General features: G+C 43.4%; 1 protein-coding gene across 3 annotated transcripts in view; it reads left to right on the top strand.

The window, feature by feature from the left end:
* The window catches only part of PDCD4 (programmed cell death 4), a 241,828-nt gene that overhangs the window by 145,397 nt on the left and 71,043 nt on the right, over positions 1-25,388 (top strand). For 2 of the 3 annotated variants that reach the window (XM_029610358.1, XM_029610359.1), the window contains exons 9-10: positions 8,791-8,898; positions 19,415-19,525. In XM_029610358.1, coding sequence (XP_029466218.1) covers positions 8,791-8,898; positions 19,415-19,525 — 219 coding nt within the window. The remainder of the gene's footprint in view (positions 1-8,790; positions 8,899-19,414; positions 19,526-25,388) is intronic. The other variant, XM_029610361.1, reaches the window with a different exon arrangement.

The raw sequence follows: 25,388 nt of genomic DNA on the forward strand, positions 1-25,388 counted from the left end.
TCATTTACTACAACAATTTTTTGAAGACAAGACGAATAGATTAAATTAATTTTAAGAATAAAGGTATGAGCACTCTATGTAAATAAAAATGGGAAAGCACAGCAGAAAAATTGATACCAGCGGTATTCCAGCAGTATTACCGATCTAAAGCACATGATCTATTAGGGAATATAAAGATTTTAAAATGTGTTATTTAACATAAATCTATATAGAGAGCAAATTCAAAAAATATATAATGTAAGGTGTTTAAATGGTGCCAAAAAACATATTAATCCACATACTACTTTTGCATAAACACATTACTCCACATACTACTCTTACTTAAAGCAAATAAAATGTTATTTTAAATGCAAAACTACATTGTTAAAATCATAGCTACATACAGATAGCGTTTTGAATTGCACATCAAGATTCATTACCAAGAAACAACTGGCAGCATACAGGAAGAGCTAAAAAGCTGTAAAGGGTGTCAAAAGTAGAATTGTGTTATTTCCTGCAACTCACTAGTACACACAGTTTGATTGACATGTCATATTACTTCTAGGGTGCCAGAGATTACTTAAATTAAAAAATACAAAAATAAAACACGATCCAAAGAGGGCAAAAAAGCATAAACATAATGATTGTTTATAATGATTAAAAATGGAGGAAATTCATATACCTTGCAGGATCTCAACATATAGATATGAAATATAAATGAAAAAACATTGAAAGAATATAAATAATGAAAACTGCCAAGATGGCGTCTTTGAAGCAGGACGTGTGAGAAGTGAGCTCCCGAGCTGAAAGAATTTCCACGAAACTATGCCGCATACAAAAAGAAAAGGGAGAGTCAGGGTAGAGACCTCGACAGCCCTGACTCCTTCTTCTACACAGCTCTCTATTGGGAACTTCTTCTCGCCGAGCAGTGCTAATGCCCCGGGAGATGTGGCTGATTTGGGCGTCGACGAAGAGCAAACGCCGACGCAACAGGGCCCAAACACCTCGCTGAGCCCTGGGACTCCCTTAAAACCTTTGCCTCCTGGACTCGCCTTATCCCCGGACTTGGGAACGGAAGCCCGACCAATGTTGCCGGACTCTCCAGACTCCTTCGAGGGAAACCCGTTGGGAGAAGGGTCGAGCCAGAAAATTAGAGGGGGAGGAGATCCTCTAACTTCAACACCGGAGGAGAGCAAGGGCCGAGCAGAGGCCTCAGGAGAGAGGCAAGAACTTTGCACGGAGAGAACAGTGAGTTATAAAAATGTTACAAGCGTTCCACAAACGTCTAAAATAACTCTGGAAAATGTGTGGGTAGTCCTTATGGACTTGAAGTCATCTATTGAGATCCTGAACAGAACGTTGGTAGAAACGCAGAATCGCGTCTCCCAGATAGATCTGGTATTGTCTGAGCACAAAGAAAAATTTCAGTCTCTTGAGAATAAAGTGGAATCTGTAGAGAAAACCCAAACAGGGCTGATATGTGGAGATACTGTGAATACCAGGAAAATTGAGACATTAGAAAACCAATCGAGATATAAAAATCTTAGGATACTAAACTTCCCCAGTGTTAAACTAATATCTACTTATGAGATGTATAAAAAATATCTATTTGAAGTTAACATCAGGAGAAATACCAGTTATGGAGAAGATTTTCTTTATAAATCAAAGAAAAATAGAGAATAAAGATCAAGAAAAAAATGGTTTGCAACAACAAGAGATGGAAGACATCACAGCTTTTTTGGAACAAAGCATGACTGAGCAAATTCAACAACGGGGAACTTTGTGTGAAATTCATAAATGCAGCAGACAGAGATAAAATATTAAGATTATCTCTTAAAAATAGAGAAAAGAAGTTTTTGGGTCAAAAAGTGTGGACATACCCGGACATAACTAAAACTACACAAATACGCAGAAAAAAGTTTCTTTCAATGTGCCAAGAGGGGAAAACCCTTGGGGCTCAGATTGTGATTTATTACCCCTGTAAATGTGTAGTTAAATTCCAGAACGAGAGGTTTGTGTTTTTAGAGCCGCTTGAACTGCGCAGATTTATTGATGCAAAATTACCTAGACCTTGCTGAGATCTGTTAAGGGAATAGTAGTAGTAAGCACAGCAAACTGCTTGATGTTAGTTATAAATGCTTTATTTTTGCTCATGTATAACATTTTTGGATCTCCCTTTTGCTTTATAACGGGGGTTTGCTTAGATTCCAGACTGTATTCTTTTGGAAAATCATTGTATGGAAATTCAATTAATACTTTAAATTTAAATAGAGTGCAGTTCAGGTTTTGAATTACCTGTAATATTATTTGTACCCATTCCTTGACATGCTGAAATTACTGTCAATATATGTGAAATGCATAATAAAAAATAAATTAAAAAAAATAATAATAATGAAAACTAACAAAAAATTGTTTTATAAGCATAAGTGACTGAAAGATTAAAAAAAAACTATAAAAGTAAAATGGATATTTATGATGCATGCATGCATAATAGTTCATACTAAATCCACAAAAAAAAATAAAATAAGAAATTGCCATGCTGGGTCAGACCAAGGGTCCATCAAGCCCAGCATCCTGTTTCCAACAGAGGCCAAAACCAGGCCACAAGAACCTGGCAATTACCCAAACACTAAGAAGATCCCATGCTACTGATGCATTGCACGGAAGGCATCGCACACTTGACATGAAGCATCATAAAGAGTAACACGGATACTGTGAACCCAGTTCAGGACACAGTAAAATTCTCCCGCAGTCCCTGAAGCAGGCACGCAGTGCCGAAACATGGCCAGTGTCGGACGATCAGCTCCGTACCCGTGAATATTAATAAAAGCGGCGACTTTGATAAGTATAAAAATAAAAACTGAAGCGGGTCGGCAAAGCTGCTGGGGAGAAGGGATTTTAAGAATTAACAAAAAAACAAAAAAAGTGAATATCTTTAAAAATTAATAAAAGAATAATAGACGGAGATGGAGAAAAGGATAACTGCAAATCGGTTACCCTTATTAGAAACCTCCATACAAAAAAACCCACCAGATACGGTTTCCTTTAAAAAGGTTGAAGTTGGCGAATTAATTGAAAAGGGAAAGAGGTTGGTTAGTGATCAATGAATACTGATGCAATTAATAGCAGTGGCTATTCCCTAAGTAAACTTGATTAATAGCCGTTAATGGACTTCTTCTCCAAGAACTTATCCAAACCTTTTTTGAACCCAGCTACGCTAACTGTACTAACAACATCCTCTGGCAACAAATTCCAGAGCTTTATTGTGCGTTGAATGAAAAAGAATTTTCTCCGATTAGTCTTAAATGTGCTACTTGCTAACTTCATGGAATGCCCCCTAGACCTTCTATTATTCGAAAGTGTAAATAACTGAGTCACATCTACTCGTTCAAGACCTCTCATGATATTAAAGACCTCTATCATATCCCCCCTCAGCCATCTCTTCTCCAAGCTGAACAGCCCTAACCTCTTCAGCCTTTCCTCATAGGGGAGCTGTTCCATCAGTGAATAGATAAATAATATAGGGGAGGTTCATTATTATGAATTACAAGAAAACAGAAAATCTCTTGATTAAGGCCAAAGGGGGTGACTATTAAATTTAAAAATATAACTCTATTCCAGTCTGAGAAGTAAATTATCCAAGTTACTACCTCTCCAATTTAATAGTGGTTTATGTATTATATAAAATCTATATTCTTCAAATATATGGTTGACAGAAATGGAATGTTTTACCATTGGTTTACCTTCAAGTCTCCTGTTGATGGCACTTTTATGTTCAATTAATCTTTTGTTTAAAGGTTGGACCCCATATTGAGATAAATTTCTGCAAATTATGCCTTTTAGCAGCTGTAACTTTGCTCAGCGTACACACTGTATCAAGTCTAGATAACACCTTATTCAGAGGTGGGGCAATTTTCTGTTTCCAATAGCTTGCAATCTCAATCCTGGCCGCTATGCAAAACTGTTATATTAGAAGTTGTGAAACAGTACACTACTTTCAAGAGGACAATTTGAAAGTGCAATCTCCACTGACAGATAATGACTCTTCTTTCAGAGATCTTACAAGAAGTTATCAGTTTCCAAAACAATTGAATAACAGGACAAACCCACCAAATATGGAAAAAGGATCCTACAGAGTCGCAACTCCTCCAGCAAAAGTTACAGTGGGATAGAACCTCTATGTACTTGATCAGGAGTATAATACCATCAATGCAATAGTTTATAACTATTTTCCAGGATTAAAGAAGAGATGGAGAATTTGCTATTTTTAAGAAAAATAACATGCCATTCGTCCTCTGAAAGAGAGAGACCCAGATCTTTCTCCCAGGTTTGAATATGCAAGGGATTGCCATCTTGTTGAGAGTTCAGCAACATATACATTTTGAAATTAAACCCTTAGGACAAAAGCCCTCAAATAAAGAATTCCCATGCATTAAATTAGAGCTAATTTTAATATTACATTAAAAAAAAGAGACAATAAGAGAGAAACTCTGAAAGAGGAAGGTTATGTCTCAGACACAACATATCAAAAGAAACCATTCGACCCACACATCATATATGTTCCACAAGAGAAATACTACAATCCTTCCAGAATTTAAATGCATGAAGAGGAATACAAGGAGAAAAAGAAACATTATGAAACAAACGAGAAGAAAGAAAATAATCCCGGGTTCCCACTAATCGACGAGACCAAATCTTCCAAATATTTAGCATGTTATGGGTAGTCTGTGCCATTCAGAACATCCACACCAAATGTCGGGACTGCTAAAAGGTAACCGAAAAGGGCATATTCCCATTGACTGTGCACTACACAGTCTGCTGCTTTTATGATTTCCCATGCTACTACTTATGCATACCAACTCGAGGGGGGGGGGGGGGGGGAACAGAAGTATCCATGCTGTTCCCTGAACTTCTTTAAAAAAAAAAAAAATAAGAGAGACAAGCCTTGGCTGAAACTGGGGAGAGTCAGTGATCTACAGCAGCACAGCTCCAGATGGAACCTTGCTTTCCCATGTGGAGCCGGCAAAGTCAGAGCCGGCGCAAGAGTATTACGAACCAAAAGCGAGTCTTACAGCCTTTCATTCCTCTCTCCCCCCCAGCTTTGCCTCCCCAAACACAATTACAGTTTATGCATTTATAATACATTTTACCTGAAATTCAAAGTATAGTCTTCTGAGATAAAAACATCACTTAAAACAATATGGGGTCGATTTTTAAAAAGAAAGCGCGAGCTACTAGGCACGCACACATGAATACGTGATTTTATAACATTTTTACTTACATTGGTGGTCAGGGAAAATCCAGGCAGGGCCCAAGAGAGGAGAGTCTGAGTGGGCTTTTTAAGGGGAAGGGGTGGCCATTTGGTGTGGCAAGGCCCAAGGTCTGTTAAGCCACTTAAGCCCTGAAGCTGTTTGTTTTTATATATATTTTTGCTGCGGCATGAGAATGAAAGGATCCTGCCACAGAGAAAAACTGTGGGAGGCGAGCATTCAGCCCGTGGTGAGGCAACGGCAGAAAGCGTGCTGGCTGCCTCCCGCTGGCAAAAACAGAAATGGGGCAGGCGCGAATGGAGGCAGCAGGAGTGTTTCCCACCGCCAAAGTGATGATGGGGGGACGGGACAAGTCCGGTGAGTAGGCCCATGGAACTGGGGCTGCTGCCGCGGGGAAAATACAAAAGCAGCACTAAGCGGAGGGCCTCATGGGAGGCTCCCTCTGTCCGAGAAATGTCACATGGCTGCTGTTGGTTGCCGCACTTCTGTACTAAGCATGTGGCTGCGTCACAGAATCATGGCTACCAACACCTATCATGTGATTGGGGTGACCAGCCACCGGGGCGTGCTTGAAGCCCTGATAGGCCTATCCACCCCTGTTCAGCAGTATGAAATTCCAAACTAACAAAGGCTGTCACTGAAATATATTTTGTCTGATTCCTTCAAGAGTGATCTCATGTAGTGAAGGGATTTTTAGGAGTTCCTTTTAAGAAGATCTTAATGTCTAAATAGGTTTATATAGTAACAAAGGTTTTACCAAATAATCAGGCTTCCCATTAGAAAAAAAACTTAAAAGTAATTTAAAAAAACAATACTACATAGAAGACAGTGAAGTTCACAAAACAAAGAAGAGATATGATCAAATTTGGAAACCCAAAAGATAACCCTTATCACTGTGTTCTGGAATAATTGAATTTGCATCAAGTTAACCTCTGTAATACCAATGCATAATGAGTTACAATAGTCCACCCGTGATAATATCAGAGTGCATGACAACATTACTAAATCCTTTCTGAGTTGAAAATTTAGTGATCATATGAAAAGTATAAAGAACAGATCTAGTCAGCAAAGGCACTTGCTTGGACATCAATAGACTACTACCTAGATTCATGCTCAACAGTTTTATTACTTCTTCCAAGGGAATAGTAACATCTTTCATTCAAAAAGCTAATGTTCTGGGGTGAGATTAGAAAATAACACATACTTACTTATTGTATAAGTGGAATACGCATGTATGTCACCAAATGTGTGCATGCTTTTATACCTGCTAATCAAGTCTGAGAAATTAAATCTGATACCTCTTTTGTCTGCAGTTTTTAAGTAGAAGTAGGTTCTATGGCAAATGGTGGAGGTCTTGGCAGACTGGTGCTTGGAAATATATGCACAAGTATTTTCATCAGTGGTGATCACCTTCAGGTCCTCTCTTTCTCTAATGTTAGGTAGAATGCCCTTGTTATGGGGAGGATAGTTTCTGTTGGAATTTTCAGGACTTCTATGAAGTACTCCCTGAACATATCTTCTGAGATAGTAAATGGGAACTTTTGGAAGTTGAGTTGCAGCAAATTCAGGGACCTTCCTTGATTTTCAAGGTTTTCTAACTTTCTATGAATCTTATAGTTGTCTTTAAAGAGGGGTAGTGTTATAGATTTGGACTTCCCGCATCTGTTGCCGCACAAGTCCTAATTAACCCCCTGTTCTTCTAAGGCTTTCTTATGCTGCTGAATTTCAGCCTTCAGTTCCACAGAAAATCTCAAAATTTTTTCAATTCTCTGGGAGAGAGACTACTCCAGAGAGGTTATAGCAGATACAGAATCTGTAATGTGATCATTTGGGGTACCACTGATATCATACTGTATTTTCTCCACTCAGTTGTTCCCAGGTTGACTGTGGGGATCATTTAGGCTAGCCTTCTCTGCTGGGCTGTTCCTGCCCTTCATGATTTGCTCTGGCTATGTGGGCTTCAGATGGGCTCCTATCTTGCCTCCTTCACAGTTAAGGAAGAGTCCATTTGAGCTGCTTTCCTGAGAAATGCTGAAGCTACTGCAGCATCACTGGCTTGCTATGGAACTTTGGATTTGGCAAAGCTTTTGCATTGGTAGATGCTCCTCAAGCAAGCCTGCATTCCAAGATAGTAGCTTCTGGAACTGGTCTGAAGTGGTGGATTTTTCTCTCCTTTATACTTGAGACACTAGAGGGTGAAGTAGCTTGCCCAAGATCACAAGGAGCGGCAGCTGGATTTGAACTCTGGCTTACCTGGTTTTCAGTCTGCTGCTCTAACCAGTAGGTTACTCCTCCACTCCATTAATATGCTCTAGCATTTCTTGGGATTCTTTCAGCCTTGAATTGTATAATTTGCGAAGCAGAAAGTTTACTGTTTAAATTACACCTTTCATGTAATCTTTTCAAAGGTTCCCACATTTGTGTCATGACAGCATAACCACAGATGTCAATTAATTGATTGTCTTCAACAAGAAGACAAATAATACTACTTGTTTCAATATTCTTCTAGTTCCAGAGTTCTGTAATTTTAGTAGGTCTATCCTTGCATATTTTATCCCATAATTTAACCTTATTCAGCAGCATTTCCATTTTAGACTTCTATATCTGATAATTACTTGCATTTACTTACAGCAGTTCTGAGATCTGTGCTGGATGCCATGCTCTCTGAGTCAATTTATTTCTTTTGTTCTGCTCATGGATTGTGGTCACAGTGGGGCACCTACTTTTTTCAGCTTGCTTCAAGCTTGTATCAGCTCTGTTTCTTTGTATCAGCAAAGCCTGGATTCAAAATCTTTTTCTCTAGGTCCATAGTGTTCTCTGGGCCTGTAGCCTGATGGATTTTTTGTGTGTAACCAGTTCTGGAAAAATTTGCTTATTCAGTGTCAGAATTGGGTTTGTGTACAATAGAGTTTGCCATGCTTCCAGGAGAAACACTTATTGTGAAGCAGAAATGAATCGGAACTCTTCTGCGGCAGAATGCAAGAATTCTTTACTTGGAAAACTGTGATGGAAAACAAGCATTATTTATACAGTTACATAGTTCTGTACAGGTGACTCAGCTAGAATATAACAAGCACAACAGGCAGGGATTTACATCAGTTACATCCTAACTAGCAGCCTTTGCAGACTCCCATCTATCACACAGTGTAGGATGACATGGCTGGGGGGAGGACTGCGAGTATTAACTCCTTACTGTCTGTGCTAGAGGTTGACCACCTCCTGTCGGTATTTCCAACATCAAGATCTCTGTATAGTTGGGTGGGAGAAAGGATAGGCACTGACTGATGGGGGTCAACTCTTACTCTTCCCTTTTGCTTGCCCATAGTTTCTGCTAGGAAAGAGAAAAACAAAGCAGAAAACCAGGAGCTTTTCCACATAGCTTCTCATGTACTTTTTCAACACCAGTTTTCCGCATAAGACAGCTCAACTATATGTATAGGGTAATGGGAAATGCCAAAACTAAGCATCCACACAAACAGTGAGTTCCTTATTAATATATAGATTAATAGATTCCTCTGATTACATCTAATCTCCTAAACAGATTGACATGCTGCTGAAAGAGTACCTGCTCTCTGGAGATGTAACAGAAGCCGAACGTTGCCTTCAGGAACTAGAAGTGCCTCATTTTCATCATGAACTTGTCTATGAAGTAAGGTGAAATCACTTTTTTATGAATACAATTTTCTATTGCATGATAGAAATTAGATTAGTTAAGATTTTGAAGCAAAAATAACAAATGGAATTGAGGTTTAAAGTTGGTATATTTTAGTTCAGTTGTTTTCAAACTTTTTTTGAGGACCCAGTGAAAGAAAAACAATTATCCCTATGATTCAAGTCAGAAGCTATTGATCTGTGTTTTCATAAAATAAAGATGGACATTAATTCTTAGCTATAATTGTCACGTTTGTTGGTTTATTAGGTATTTATTCATTGCCACTACTGACGTTCAAAGTGAAATACAAATAAAACATTCATAAATTATCCATATAAATAAGAAAGAAAAGAAAAACAAATCACAAATAAAAAAAATCCAAACTAACAAAAAATAAAACAGAAGTAAACAGGCACATCATAACATACCTAACAGTCATAAGATTGCTGAAATAAAATTCTTTAATAGGGCCTTAAATGTATTAGAGCAGGTAGTTTTCCGAATGCTTTTAGTAATTTCTATACTATTGGTGCGATAGTGGAAAAGGTTCGTTCTCTCATCTGTGCCAGACATGCTTGCCACACTGAAGGTACCTCTACTAAACCTTGCTGCAACAAAAAATGGAATTTGTCTGATTATGAATGCACAGTCTTGCATTCACCCAGGGAAGGGAATCAGATTATAAAAGTTATGAACTAACAGAGCAAAAGTAAATTTCATTTGCCAATGAACTGGCAGCCAGTGCAGCTGGTACAATACAGGTGTAATGTGCTTCCTCATTTTCTTTCCTGAAATCAACCTTGCTGTAGCATTCTGAAATATCTTTAGTGTGTTTAAAACATAAGCAGATAACCCAACATAGAATGAATTAGAGAAGTCAAGTAACGGTAAAATCATTGCTTGGATCATTGTTTGGATTTTTGTACTTTGCTTTGCACATTCCTATATTAGGCAAAACATAAATACTTTTAATAAATAAATAAATAAATATACAGTGGTTCTAAAATCTGATGCATGTAAAAGTGATTTTAAGCCGTACAATAATCAAAACTTTAAAAAACATTTTCTTACAACTGACTTAATCTGATTATGAAATGATGAGTCTGAGTCAATAATTTCAAGATTTTTGGCTTGTGAGGTAATAGGAAAAAATCAACATTCTTAATATGAAGAGTTATAGGCAATCATTCAACATTCGAATACTACAGGATTACTATCTCATTCTTAGAGAGGTTAAATAGTTATTTGTTATCCTTCAACCATTGCCTGACAATAGATAAGCAAATGAAAATCATCTCAACAGTTTCAGACTAGAAGAACACAAAGGAATAAAAAACTGAATATCATAAGCATAGAGCCTATATCCTGCACAGAGATTAGACAGCAGCTTGCAGATGGGTGCTAAATAGATGATAGATAAAATAGCTGAAATGGCTAATCCCTGGGATCACCGGTAGAGATGGGATGCCATGCTGAACTATTACTTATCCATACCTATTGATATTCGGACAAAAAGGATAAAAACCACTGTAGAGCCACACCAGTGATATCACATGCCCTTAATCGATAGATAAGTATACTATGGTCCAGGGTATCAAAGGAGGCATAGGTGTTCTAAAGGACAAGCGCATAACCTTGGCCAGAATAGAGTCCTAATAATATTGAAATTAGACCATAATAGTGTCTCTGTACTTAAGGACTTTCTAAAGCCAAACTGGTATTGGTCCAAAACCTCATTCTCCTAGGACAAGCAGGATAGTTGTCCTCACACATGGGTGACATCAGATGAAGCCCGGCATGGGAAACTTATGTCAAAGTTTCTAGAACTTTGACTGGCACACTGGGCATGCCCAGCATGCCCTATACCATGCATCCACGCAGTCTTTTTTTTTTTCCTTCCATGAAGCTTTTGCAGTGTGGTTTCTGAGGGTGTGTTTCTTCTGGTTTTCAAAAGTATCTGGAAAGCTTTCCATCGATAATTTTTTTTTTTTTCATGCATCCGGGTCCCTCTCTGTTCCCCTGTATCCTAGACAGGTTTTTCGGCGGTTCAGTAAGTTTGTTTTTTTTTTATGCCGTTGGCAGATAGGGGCACCGGAGACTGGCCTCTGTTGGTCTCCTCCAGGTTGAGGACATTGGGTTCATTGCCTTCAACCTCGGCACTGGGGAAAGACCAGGCTGAGCACCAAGGGAAGCCAAGAAGCATCAGCACAGGTCATCGTCGATGCATGGTGCCGGGCTTGGGTCGGCACCGGCACTTGCCATGATGCCCCCAAAGTGATCCCGTGGCGAGGAGTGCCTATCCTCCATCAATGCTGGGGTTCCACGATGGTCTCCACCGGTCCTGGTGTCAGTTGCTGATCTACCTCAGGGCTCTAAGAAAGACCTAGCCCCCCTGCCTCCCAGTCCGTTTTGGCATCGGCAACTTTTGAGGAGGAGCTGGAGTGCAGAGTCTAGCTGGCTGTCGATCAGGCACTGCAGGGCATCGAGCCTGTGACACCAATGGCACAGGTGCTCGCGCTTTCCCTGTTGGAACCGCTACAGGAGCATCTCGATGTGCTCATCGGGGTATTATCGAAACAGCTGGTGCCAGTTCCCGGGGGCCATCAATTCCCAATTCAGTGTTTGTCCTCCAAGGAGGAAGTTCCAGTAAGGCTGGCACGGACCCCATGGCCTGCAGGTCCCCGTCCAGCTTTGCTGGGGCTGGCACCAGTGCCACCGGTGCCTAGACTCCTGGATGAAGGCCGAGCACCCAGGGCCCCATTCCCTGTGGATTACAGAGAGGATGAGGCCCCATTTGAAACTGCAGAATCCTACTCAGAAGGTCTCCCTTCAGAGCCATCTCCTCTGGAGGAATGAAGAAGGTCTGTGCCTGAGGACTTGACCTTCGCAGGTTTTGTGAGGGCAATGGCGGAAGTCATCCCATTTCAGTTGATGACTGAGGAGGATGCTAGAAATCCTCCAGTTTGTGGAGGCACTAAAAGAGATTGTGGTGGTCCCGGTACACAAGATCTTTAAGGAGTTGCTGTTGAGGATTTGGGAGCATCCTCTCACAGTTCTTCCGGCGAATAGGAAGGCAGATGGGGTTTATGTCATCCAGCAGGCTGCCAGATTCGAAAAGAGTAAGCTGGCACACCAGTCGGTAGTGGTCGAATCAGCTCTCAAGAAGGCCAAGCACTCTCTGACCCATGCCTCGGCGCCCCTGGGGAAGGATCACAGGGCGCTGGATGCTCTTGGGAGGAAGGTGTTTCGGGGGCAATGTTCATTGCCCATATTGCCTCCCACCAGCTCTATATGAACCAATACTCTCGCACACTCTGGAAGCAGGTGTCACAGGTCGCTGATGCATCAGGGCCTGGAGTACGGAAAAAACGAGGTGCATTCCACCTACGATATTTTTGAGACTGCATCGAGAGTCTCTGCAGCAGGAATCGGCGCCCGCTGAATGACATGGCTGCGGGCCTCTGATCTCCAACTGGAGGTATAGGAACAACTCGCAGACCTGCCGTGCACAGGAGAGAATCTCTTTGGAGACAAGGTGAGGGACAAGGAGGCCTGCCAACATCTCTTTGCCAGCACTTCGGACCTACCCTCCTCAGCCAGGAGGTCTGCAAGGCAGGGTCAGAAGAGGTCTTTCTACTGCCTGAGAAACTACTATCTTCTGGCCCCTCACTCCTGTTCACAGAGGGTGAGCTCCCGCGGTCATCCCAGACAGCAGCGAGTTCCCAAGCCCCAACTGGCACCCCAGCCAAATCCTGAGACGGGGTTTTGACTGGATCATAGGGAACTTAAGCCAGCCGCGGGTACCAGAGACGCTAGCCCCCCCCCCCTCCAGTCGGGAGCAGGCTACAGTTTTTTTGCGAATCAGTGGCCTAGTGTAACCTGGGACCAGTAGGTTCTGTCCATCGTCCGTCAAGGGTATTGATTGAATCTATTGGGTGTCCTGCCAAATTCTCCTCTGTGCCCATTTTGGGGGCTGTTAATGCATCAGGAGTTACTGTTAAGGGAGTTCACCACCCTCTTAACGGCCAGAGCGATCAAGCCTGTCCCACCAAGGCAATGGGGGCAGGGATTCTACTCCCAGTACTTCCTGATTCCAAAGAGAAGAGAAGGACTGTGTCCCATCTTACATCTAAGGACCTTGAACAAATTAAAAAAAAAAGTTCAAGATGGTTTCCCTGGGAACTCTGATTCCCTTCCTGCAAAAAGGGGACTAGCTATGCTCCCTCGATTTTAAAGGATGCATACACTCCATCGAGATCTTCCTAGGTCACAGGAAGTTTCTTAGATTTGTAGTGGGAAAACAGCACTTCCAATACAGAGTGTTCCTGGTCGGGCTAGCGTTGGCCCCACATGTCTTTACAAAGTGCCTGGCCATGGTGGGGGCAAACCTCCACAGGCAGGGAGTAAATGTTTTCCTCTATCTGGACGATTGGCTGGTCAAGAACACCTCTCGGGAAGAACAGTCCCTGCGCTTGACCATCCAGGTGTTGGAGTCACTAGGGTTCATTATCAACTATCCGAAGTCCCATCTCTGCCCGTCACCTCAGTTGGACTTCCTAGGAATCCTGCTAGACAAAGCTCAGGCAAAAGCCTTCCTACCACGCTCTAGGGTAGTCACTTTGGCGGAGGTGATTCAATAGAGCCAGCAGGTATCAGCACATATTGAGGCTGTTGGGCCACATGGCTGCAACCGTCCATGTTACTCCCTTGGCACGCTTACACATGTGCAGGACTCAGCGGACATTGAGGCTACAGTGGCATCAGGCCACCCAGGATCTCCAGGCTCACATCCGCATCACTCCATCTCTCTCCTGGACTCCTTGTGCTGGTGGCGGGTTCTCTCGAATTTGGAACAGGGCATATCGTTTCAAAATCTCCCTACTCAAATTGTCCTTGCCATGGATGCGTCCACTGTAGGGTGGGGTGCTCATGTAGACGGGCTCCGCACCCAGGCCTGTGATCTGCCCAGGAAGCACAATGCCAAATCAATTTCCTGGAGCCTCGGGTGATCAGGTCCACTCTATGGGCTTTCAGAGTTCGGCTGTCCAACAAAATTGTCCTGATCCAAACAGACAACCAAGTAGCAATGTGGTTTGTCAGCAAGAATGGAAGTACAGGGTCGTACCTCCTGTATCAGGAAGCAGTCCAGATCTGGTCATGGGCTCTGTCCCACTGGATGGTGCTCCATGTAGCTGGCCGGAACAGAGAATGTAATAGCGGACAGACTGAGTCGAGCCTTCAGACCCTACGAGTGGTCCCTGGATCAGGGGTGGTGAACCAGATCTTCTGCCTTTGGGGAAGCCCAGATGTGGACTTGTTCGCATCCCCCTGCAACAAGAAGGTGACTCAGTTCTGCTCCCTGTACAGGGTGGGCAGCAAACCAGTCTTGGGCACCTTTGCCCACCATTGGGGCAAGGGTCTTCTGTATGCGTATCCTGCGATTCCACTAGTGATGAAGACTCTCTTGAAGCTTCAAGAGGACCAGGGGACTATGATCCTCATAGCCCCTTATTGGCCGAGACAGGTCTGGTTTCCCCTCCTCCGGGAACCACTCAGTCTGGGGACTTCCTCAGGTCTCATCAAGCAAGATCAGGGCAGGCTGCAGCATCCCAACCTTCAGGTTCTGTCGCTCTCAGCCTGGATGTTGAGAGGTTAATCCTGCAGCCGCTGGATCTTTCAGAGGATGTGTCTCGAGTCCTGGTAGCTTCTTAAAAGCCTTCCACTAGAAAGTCCTATGGACTGAAGTGGAGGAGGTTTTCCATGTGGTGTGAGCAAAAGGACCTAGATCCTTTCTCTAGCCCCACAAAAAAGCTGCCTGACTACCTGCTGCACCTCTTGGAAGCTGGTCTAAAAGCCACCTCCATTAGAGTTCATCTGAGTGCAACTGGCGCATACCACCAAGGTATAGATGGTATGCCCATCTCTGTGCAGCATATAGTTATACATTTCATGCGGGCACTGATTCAATTGAAGCCTCCCTTAAGGTCTCCTGCTGTGTCTTGGGACCTCAAAGTGGTACTAGCTCAGCTGATAAAATCTCCTTTTGAGCCTCTGCACACCTGTGACCAGAAGTACCTGACCTGGAAGGTCATATTTTTGGTGGCAGTCAATTCAGCATGCAGGGTCAGTGAGTTCCAGGCCTTAGTGACTTATCCACCTTATACAAAGTTTTACCATGACAGGGTGGTCCTGCATACACACCCTAAGTTCTTGCCTAAGGTGGTGACGGATTTTCAGTCAATCATCCTACCTACATTCTTTCCCAGGCGCCATTCGCACCAAAGCAAACGAGCACTGCATATTTTGGATTGCAAGAGAGCCTTAGCCTTCTACCTGGAGCTGCCAGAAGCCCATAGACAGTCCACCCAACTTTTTATTTCTTTGGGTAGGAATAGGTTGGGAGTTGCTGTTTTCAGACACTTTCCAATTGGCTAGCACAGTGATTGTCAACCTTTTTTCTATTGGGACACACCTGACAAATAATACTTACATGCATGACACACTGAACACTTGATGACCATCATGGGGCTAAATGTAAACACATACTCTGCATCCATAGGCACCTGCCCCCTCCCCCCACCCCAGGTCCCCATACAACTCAACATATAAAAATATATTCTGATTTTTGTTCTGTCTCAGTAACAGAAACACAAGCTCCCTTACTACCAGGTGCATTGTAAAATACAAAACCTGGAAAAAAAACCCAGCACGTGTAGCATACCTGCCATACCATAGCAATACTAACTCCAAGAACTCAGACAACAATATCCCTACCTATGAAAAGGCAGCAGTGCACCACCAGTGCATGTCCTATGAGAATGAGAAAACGCAACAAATAAGACTGATACAAATCTCTACATACTAGTAAAATTCCTCCACTCACTTAAACCTACAATTCCAACCTTCACCAAATACAGAATAATAGACCACAAATTACAAATGTGGAGACAAAAACTGGAATGGAAAGCTGAAAAAGCCACTCTGCATGCGGTGGAAATCTGGAGAACTAGAAACAGAAATACATTTTCTTCCTGCACTAAGAAAAGAACAAAGATAGAAGAAATGCATGTTCTCCAAACTGACATATTATGGCTCTTGCACACTTGACACTCTCCTTCCATGTCTCCATCATCCTTCACTTCTCCCAATTACTCCCTTTCAATCATCCGTTCATACTCACATCCCTGCCTCCCCCCCCCCCCCCCCCCCCCCCCACACACACACACATCCTCTTCCCTGTGCGCCCTCTCTACCTGGCTTGACTCTCCCTCCTACCTGTCCAGCTACCCTGACCCACTTATTTCTCATACCTCCCTGCTCAGCAGCCCCCACACTCCCTCTCCCTTCCATGTCTATCTGCCCAGAATTTCCAACCTCCTTTTCCCCACCCTCCACAGGGTGAAGAGATCATCACCAGCATCACTCCTAGACTCAACAGGGGAAGATAAACTTTATGTCCCATCGGGGCCCAGATCAGCAGGAGTTGGCAATATTTCGCTATGATCTAGGTAAATGAGGAAACAGACTACTACTAGGCCATAAAGAAGAGCAGGAAATGAGAGTAGCCTCCCATGAGGCCTATATAAGAGAAGTCAACCAACTCTCACCCAGGCTGATAAGGAGACAGATGGCCTTGCAACACACCTCCCAGGACCTCATGACACACCTGTTGAGAAGCACTGGGCTAGCAGACTGCATCTCCTTCTGTTATGCCCAGGCGGAACTGCATCTTGAGGGTCATGTCAAGGCTCATTCTGTCAGAGCCATGGCAACATCGGTGGCCCATGTGCGAGCAGTTCCCGTGGAGGAGATCTGCAACATGGAGTTCTCTCCAAACATTTGCATCTGTCCTCTGGGAATCTCTTTGAATTTTAGAACCCAACTCTTCCTGTTTGGGTTTCAGGCTGTCTCCCCTTCTGTTACCAACAGTACTGTGGTTGTTGTGCCCGTTAGCACCTGGATGGTGCTTGTTGGTCCTCTTTTGCATTGGGGAGTAGCCTGTAGCTAGGGATTCACCCATATGTGAGAACTCCCATCCTGCTTGTCTTAGGAGAAAGTAGAGTTGCTTACCTGTAACAGGTGTTCTCCTAGGACAGTAGGATGTTAGTCCTCACAAAATCCACCCGCCACCCTGAGGAGTTGGATTTCTCCTGTGGTTTATTTTATTTTTATCGTAATGCTATGTTACAAGACTGAAGAGGGACTCTGTGTGGGCGCATGGTGTAGGGCATGCCCGGTGTGCCAGTGAAAGTTCTAGAAATTTTGATATAAGTTTTCCATGCCGGGCTCCATCCACTGATGTCATTCATGTATGAGGACTAAAATCCTGCTGTCCTTGGAGAACACCTGTTACAGGTAAGCAACTCTGCTTTATCCTGAATAACGTTATTAAGCTGACACTTAGGTATTCGGTAATCTTTGAAACAAAAGAAAGAGGAAATTGGTCTTTAATTGGTCAACTCAGTAAGATCAGGCCCTGGCTTTTTTTTTTTTTAAAGCAACGTTCTAATCAATACTTGTTTTAGGACTTGAGGAACAATACCACTGCAAATTTGTACTTAAGAAAAGGATCAAAGTTTTTTTTTCCAAGATTTCAAGAGTTACAGTACTGCAAGGATTTAATGCATAAAAAGCGGGAGGATTCAAAAGAGGATTTTACTTGAATAGCTTTACCCACCATAACTTCATCAAACTAAGATGTCAAGTAGTAATTGAAATTGGACAATATATTAAAATAAAATAATGTATCCTTTGTGTTTAATGTGACAGATGAGCCTGCCTGTTCCTGATCTCCTTCCAGTCTAGATTAAAAATGAGTGTTTCCCAGAGATCGTGTGTTGTTCTGTCATTTTCTCCTTCTCGCTCTCTTGTGCACTGCTCACACTCATCCACTCCAGCTTTCATTGCTCACTCAACTTATCCCCCGCCCCCCAGTTCCCACTGGTTATTCTCACATACAAAATCCTCCCCCTCCAATTGCTCGCTCACTCTGGTGGCTTCTCTGGCCCAGTTTATGCTGCAGGTTTGTGGCTCCGCTTGTCTCTATCACTTTGAGCCACATGGTGCCAGTGCTCCTGTACTTTTACAATCGTGAGAATAGCACAGGAGTATGGATATTGCATAGTTCAAACTTCCTGAGAGCTGTGTAGGACTGAGAGTCAGTAGCAGAATATTGTAGCACTTGCACTTGCTCCCAAACCAAAACATGTCTGGGGATAGGAATAGTGCTGTAACCCAGCCATTGGCATGCTGTGACCTTGAGTTTGAAAACCACTGTTTTAGATCCCTAAAAATTAATATTGAGCTTCTATCAGCTTTTGTAGACATACAAAGATGTCTATTATCAGCAAGGACGTTTGTAGAATAAAGCATGATGTATTTTGTTAGTCCACTTAATACAATTTTGAGGTTCTAAAATCATCAAAATTAGCAGATTGAGTTGGGGAAGATGGATGCATATTATGAGTCTGGCCTACTTTTGACCTCTTAAGAGTCAACATTCAGTTGCCGGCTATTATCTGTATAATTTGTTTGGGATATTCAGTGGCATGGCTGTCCTGTTGAATATACCCAGCTAAGTTTATCTGACTAACTTAAACTGTCTGAGATCAGTCCTAAAGTTATCCAACTAATTTAGCTGGATAAGGTCATTCCTCCCTTGACTTAGCCAGCTGAAGACTTATGGGCTAATTTTTAAAGCCCGGCGCGTGCCGAAATGGGGAGATATGTGCATGGCCAGGTGAAAATGCTCGCGGCCACGTGAGTATCTCCCGGTACATGCGCAACAGTTTGTTTTTGTTTTTTTTTTTAAAGGGGCAAGGTATGGGCGGGGGCCGGCCAGGACAGCGCCATTAGGCACTGTCCCGGTGACGTGCGAGCTGGCAGCCGGCTTGCACGTGCTACTTACTACTGCTCCGGAGAACAGGTAAGTATAGAAAAAAAAAGCTTAAGAGATTTTAGAGGTCAGGGAGGAGAGAGGAAAAGGCAGGAAGGATAGGTAGGGGATATAGGAAGTTCCCTCCCAGTCCACTCCTTTATTGGAGAGAACTGGGGAAAGGCCCCCTTGTGCGCGCCGATATAAACTTGTCCATGCAGGTAGCTAATTTTATAACATGCGTGTCGCTGTGCACGTTATTAAATCGGTTCATCCATGTGCACACACTGAGAACCGAACGCACGTTTCTTTTAAAATCTAAGTTTGTGTTGGCTTTCGGAGACAAATCGGCAGGATCTTTAAATCTTGAGGTTTGTCTGGTTAAAGTCTGGAAGTTATCTGGACAAACTGTTTAAATATTGATCCCTTTCTTAGAAGTGATGTAAACTTTTTTTTTCCCATTTATGATAATTGTGCAGCCTGCAAAGGGTAAAAATAATTTTTAGCTTGGATGTGTTTTCTTATCTGTGCCCAGTACCATATGTGTGTAATATGAAACTTACTGCATGCACTTCTTTACTTTCTAGCATGTAAGTATAGGAAGTTCCTTAGAGGTAAATATGAATCATTTTGTTTTAGGCAATTGTGATGGTACTGGAAGCTACTGGAGATGCTACATTTAAAATGGTGATAGATTTGTTGAAGTCGCTGTGGAAGTCTGCTGTCATTACTGTGGATCAAATGAAAAGAGTAAGTCTGCCATCTGCTGGTTTGAAAGTGAAGTACAGCTCTCTACATCAGAAAAATGTTTCAGGCATGAAAGCAGGGATCCTGACTTGGGTTCTCCAATGTCACAGATCAAGTTTCCAGGATAGCCAAATTTATGTGAATTTACCTGGTTATTGAATGAAATGCATGCAAATCTATCTCATGAGTATTCAGTGCAGAAGTCCTGAAAACCAGATTTGTTTTTGTAGCCATCAAAGATCAGACTTTGCCAGCGTTGCACTAACATATTCTCTTCATTTTCATTTAGAAAAACTTGATTTCTCACCTTTCATTCAACACATCAAGGTGGATTACAAAAAAAAATAAAATATATAAACATAAATAAAATCTATACAGTTGTAAAAAAAAAAAAAAAAAGTATTAATATAGCTAAAATAGAAAATCTTGGAAAAACAAACAACAAAACAAATTAATTTTTATCCCACGACAAGCAGGATGCTAGTCCTCACATATGGGTGACATCGGTAATGGAGCCCTATGTATGGAAAAACTTCTGTCAAAGTTTCTATGAAACTTTTGAGTGGCACCAGAGTGCCTACTGAGCATGCCCAGCATGCCATGATATTCCCTGCCACAGGGGTCTCCCTTCAGTCTTCTTTTTTCCGCGGAGCCGTTAGCCTCGCGGTTAGTAGGAGTCCTGTGGAAATTTCTCCACAAATTCAAACTTTTTAAAAAAGTTAGAAAAACTTCAGCCGCAAGGGTCTCCCTTTAGAATACCATCGCGATACGTTTTTCATTTACTTCGCGGTTCTGTACCGATTTTTTTGACCATTTTTCCTGGTCCACGGTCATCGACGGCTGTCCGACCTAAAAATGGCTTCGGGATTCAAAAAGTGCCCTAAGTGCACTAGAAATATGTCTATAACGGACCTTCACCAAGATTGTGTTCTCTGCCTTGGTGAGAACCACGATGTCAGAACCTGCTCCTTGTGTGCTGCCATGACATCGAAGGGACGTCGACTCCAGATGGAGAAGATGGAACAGCTCTTCAAAATTCAACTGTTACCCGCAGCATCATCCTCTACGCAATCGTCTCCAGCTGGATCGATTCGTAAGATGGTGCTAAAGAAACGAGTCCCAGGTGAGTCGGGAGATGCTTTTATTTCCTCCCCCTCGCCATCGTCAAGGGCATCGACATCGGGAAGCGAAAAGGCCAAAGAAAAAGAAAAGCATCGGCATCGAAGGCTGTACACATCGACCATCAATCCGATACCCATAGTGCCATCGACGGAAATGAATTCGACAGCTAAGAAACCTCGGTTGGACGTGCAGGCTCCAGAGCCTTCGATACCAGGGCGATCCCCACCGATACCGGTGCAGGGAACCGTACCGCCTCAGGGCCCTGAGGAGGTACCGGCATCGCCACTACCGCCTCCCCCCATGGCTGCTCTGATCTCACCATCCATGCGGGCGGAACTTGACGTTTATATTCGTCAAGTGGTACGAGAAGCATTCCTCGATGCGATACCGAGGCCACAACCATCGACACCAGTGATGCCATCGACGCCGATTCCGGTACCGACGGATATTTTGCCCTCGATACCGATGTCACCGGCCATTCCGGCACCGATGCCGATTCTGACGCCAGCACCGAGGAAACCATCGATGCCGATTCCAGAGCTCTCTATTTTTCAACCTCTGATGGAAAAGTTGGATACCCTAATTCAGGCCGTATCCAAGAAGCCTCAAGACACCGATGAAGGCACGATGCCGGAACCAATCCCTGGTCCCTCTGGTATTGTTCCACCTCGGATTCCACAATCTCCAAGGTTTCCTTCCATGCCATCGATGCCTTTCAGACCATCAGGTCATTCAAGACACACTGGAACTGATTCTGATACAGATGTCTCTACAGACGAGGAAATGTTATCTGAGCCTTCACCTCCAGAAGATAGGAGAAAGTCACCTCTGGAGGATCTCTCATTCTCCAATTTTGTAAAAGACATGTCGGAGACTATACCCTTTCAACTTCTCTCTGAAATTGACTCCAGACAGAAAACATTAGAGGTGCAATAGTTTGTAGATCCACCCAAGGAAATACTGGCTGTACCGGTACATGAGGTACTTCAGGAACTCATGTACAGATTGTGGGAACATCCTGGGTCAGTGGCATCAGTTAATAAAAGATCAGATGCTACATACCTGGTCCAGCCAATCCCTGGATTTAAAAAATCTCAACTACCTCACCAGTCAGTGGTAGTTGAGTCAGCCCAGAAAAAGGCAAAAAGACTCAAGACACATGCTTCCACGCCACCAGGAAAGGAAAATCGATTCCCGGATAATCTAGGTAGAAAAAGTTTTCAAGGAGCTATGTTGGTTTCAAGAATAGCTGCTTATCAGCTATTCATGAACCAATATCAAGCAACCTATGGAAGCAGGTAGAAGGCCTTACCCATGATCTTCCTGAGCAATATCAAGAAGTATTCTCACAACTCGTGCATAAAGGCCTAGAAGCAGGCAAGCACGAAGTCAGGGCTACATACGACAGCTTTGAAACTGCATCTCGACTGTCAGCCTCAGGGATTACGGCTCGTAGATGGGCTTGGCTGAAGGCATCTGACTTACGACCAGAGGTGCAAGAGAGATTAGCTGACCTTCCTTGTTTGGGTGATAACCTGTTTGGAGACAAGGTTAAGGAAGCAGTGGCCACGATAAAGGACCACACTGAGACTCTCAAACAACTCTCACTAATCCCTCAAGAGCCACAACCTCCTTCTAGGAGACTCCCTAGAAGGGATATCAGGAGGCCTTACTATCGCCAACGACGCTACTACCCCCCCTGCGAGCCAGGCAAGACAATCTCGTCCAACTCAGCGTCCTCAGTCTCGGCAGAGGCCTGCTAGGCCTCAACCACCTGCTCAGACTGCATCAACATCAGGGTTTTGAAACACAACCAGAGAGCAGAAGCCCATTTCACAATCCACTTCCAGACTTACCAGTGGGAGGTCGCATAACCTTTTTTCATCACACCTGGACCTCCATAACTACAGACCAATGGGTACTTTCCTTTATAGATCAAGGGTACGGATTGGATTTTCTCACTGTACCAAAAGAAACACCACCAACCTCCTCTTGGACAGTGAACTACCACTCTACTCTCCTAAAAATAGAATTATCCACCCTTCTGAGAGCCAGGGCCATAGAACCAGTTCCCCGGGCTCAGCAGGGCAGAGGATTCTACTCCCGCTATTTCCTCATTCCAAAGAAAACAGGAGGCCTACGTCCAATCCTGGATCTCAGAAATCTCAACAAATTTCTCAAAAAAGAAAAATTCAGGATGGTATCGTTAGGCACTATGCTACCTCTACTTCAAAAAGGAGATTGGCTCTGCTCTCTGGATCTTCACGACGCATACGCTCACATTCCCATCTTTCCTCCTCACCGCAAATACCTGCGATTTCTGGTCGAAGGACAACATTTTCAATACCGAGTGCTCCCATTCGGCCTTGCCTCAGCACCTCGAGTGTTCACAAAGTGTCTGGCAGTGGCGGTGGCACACCTCCACAAACAAAAGGTGCATCTATTTCCTTATCTAGACGATTGGCTCATCAGGAGTCAGACGAAAGAAGGAGCTCTCACTTCCCTCAAGCTCACAATCAATTTACTCAACTCCTTGGGGTTTCTCATCAATTATCCGAAATCCCATTTTATACCATCTCACCTTCTACAATTCATCGGTGCAGATTTAAACACCATCATAGCAAAAGCTTTTCTTCCAAGAGACCGTGCACAAACACTCGCTCTCCTGGCACACTCTTTCCGAACTCAATCTCAAGTTACAGCTCATCAGTGCCTCACCCTACTCGGTCACATGGCCTCCACAGTTCACGTCACTCCCATGGCCAGACTGACCATGCGACTAATGCAATGGACACTCAAAACTCAGTGGATTCAAGCCATTCAACCATTGTCCACTCACATTCAGATAACGCAGGAACTGCGTTCCTCCCTCCTCTGGTGGACATCAATGAACAACTTGTTCATGGGTCTGCCTTTCCAACAACCAGTTCCACAAGTGACATTAACTACAGATGCGTCCACCTTAGGCTGGGGAGCACACATTGGTCATCTGAAGACCCAAGGGACGTGGACAATAACCGAAGCCTCTTTTCAAATAAACTTCCTAGAGCTTCGAGCTATACTTTATGCGCTGCATGCGTTCAAAGACTGCCTTTCACACAAGACTGTTCTGATTCAGACAGACAACACAGTAGCCATGTGGTACATCAACAAACAAGGGGGAACAGGTTCCTACCTCCTTTGCCAAGAAGCAGCTCAGATTTGGGACTGGGCCCTAGCACATTCCATTCTTCTACGGGCCACTTACCTAGCAGGCATCCACAACATAGTAGCCGATCGCCTCAGTCGTCAGTTCCAACCACACGAGTGGTCCTTGGATCCAGCAATAGCAACAAAGATCTTTCAACGCTGGGGTCAACCAACAATAGACCTCTTTGCCTCTCTCCTGAACTACAAAGTGAACAATTACTGCACACTGCTACGGCAGGAGAACAGCCTACCAAAGGACGCCTTTGCTTGCCATTGGAACTCAGGCCTGTTATATGCGTATCCACCGATACCACTCATAACCAAAACTCTAGTGAAGCTACAACAAGACAAAGGGACCATGATACTCATAGGCCTTTACTGGCCTTGACAGGTATGGTTTCCCACACTGCTAGACCTCTCAGTCAAGGATCCAATTCGCCTGGGAGTAACTCCCAATCTCATAACTCAGGATCAGGGTCGGTTGCGTCATCCCAACCTTCAATCCCTATCCTTGACAGCATGGATGTTGAAAGCTTGATCTTACAACCACTCAACCTTCCAACCACTATATTTCAAGTGCTGATAGCTTCACGTAAACCTTCCACTAGAAAAAATTATTCCTACAAATGGAAACTGTTTACTTTGTGGTGCACTCAGAAATCTATAGATCTTTTCACTTGCCCCACTACTTTACTACTAGACTACCTATACCATCTTTCAGACTCTGGTCTTAGGACTTCATCTATAAGAGTACATTTGAGTGCAATCTCAGCTTAACATAACAAGCTGGGAGACACACCTATCTCTACACAGCCTCTCGTCAGTAAACTTATGAAAGGTTTAACTCACCTTAACCTCCACTTCATTCCCCAAGCATACAATGGGACCTGAACGTAGTTTTAGCCAGGCTCATGCGTTCTCCATTCGAACCCATAGATACCTGTGACCTAAAATTTCTTACATGGAAAACTGTCTTCCTCATAGCCATTACATCAGCTAGAAGAATCAGTGAACTACAAGCACTTGTCACATATGAACCTTTTACAAAGTTCCTACATGACAGGGTGGTCCTCCGTACTCATCCCAAATTCCTCCCAAAAGTAGTCACGGAATTCCACCTGAACCAATCTATAGTTTTACCAACATTCTTTCCAAGGCCTCACTCTCACCAGGGAGAAAGAGCCTTACATATCTTGGACTGTAAACGTGCACTATCCTTCTACTTAAACCGCACTACATTAGATTAGGGCTGTTCAGCTTGGAGAAGAGACGGCTGAGGGGGGATATGATAGAGGACTTTAAGATCATGAGAGGTCTTGAACGAGTAGATGTGACTCGGTTATTTTCACTTTCGAATAATAGAAAGACTAGGGGGCATTCCATGAAGTTAGCAAGTAGCACATTTAAGACTAATCGGAGAAAATTCTTTTTCACTCAACGCACAATAAAGCTCTGGAATTTGTTGCCAGAGGATGTGGTTAGTGCAGTTAGTGTAGCTGGGTTCAAAAAAGGTTTGGATAAGTTCTTGGAGGAGAAGTCCATTAATGGCTATTAA

The sequence above is a fragment of the Rhinatrema bivittatum genome, chromosome 7 (assembly GCF_901001135.1).
Source record: "Rhinatrema bivittatum chromosome 7, aRhiBiv1.1, whole genome shotgun sequence".
Taxonomy (NCBI): Eukaryota; Metazoa; Chordata; class Amphibia; order Gymnophiona; family Rhinatrematidae; genus Rhinatrema; species Rhinatrema bivittatum.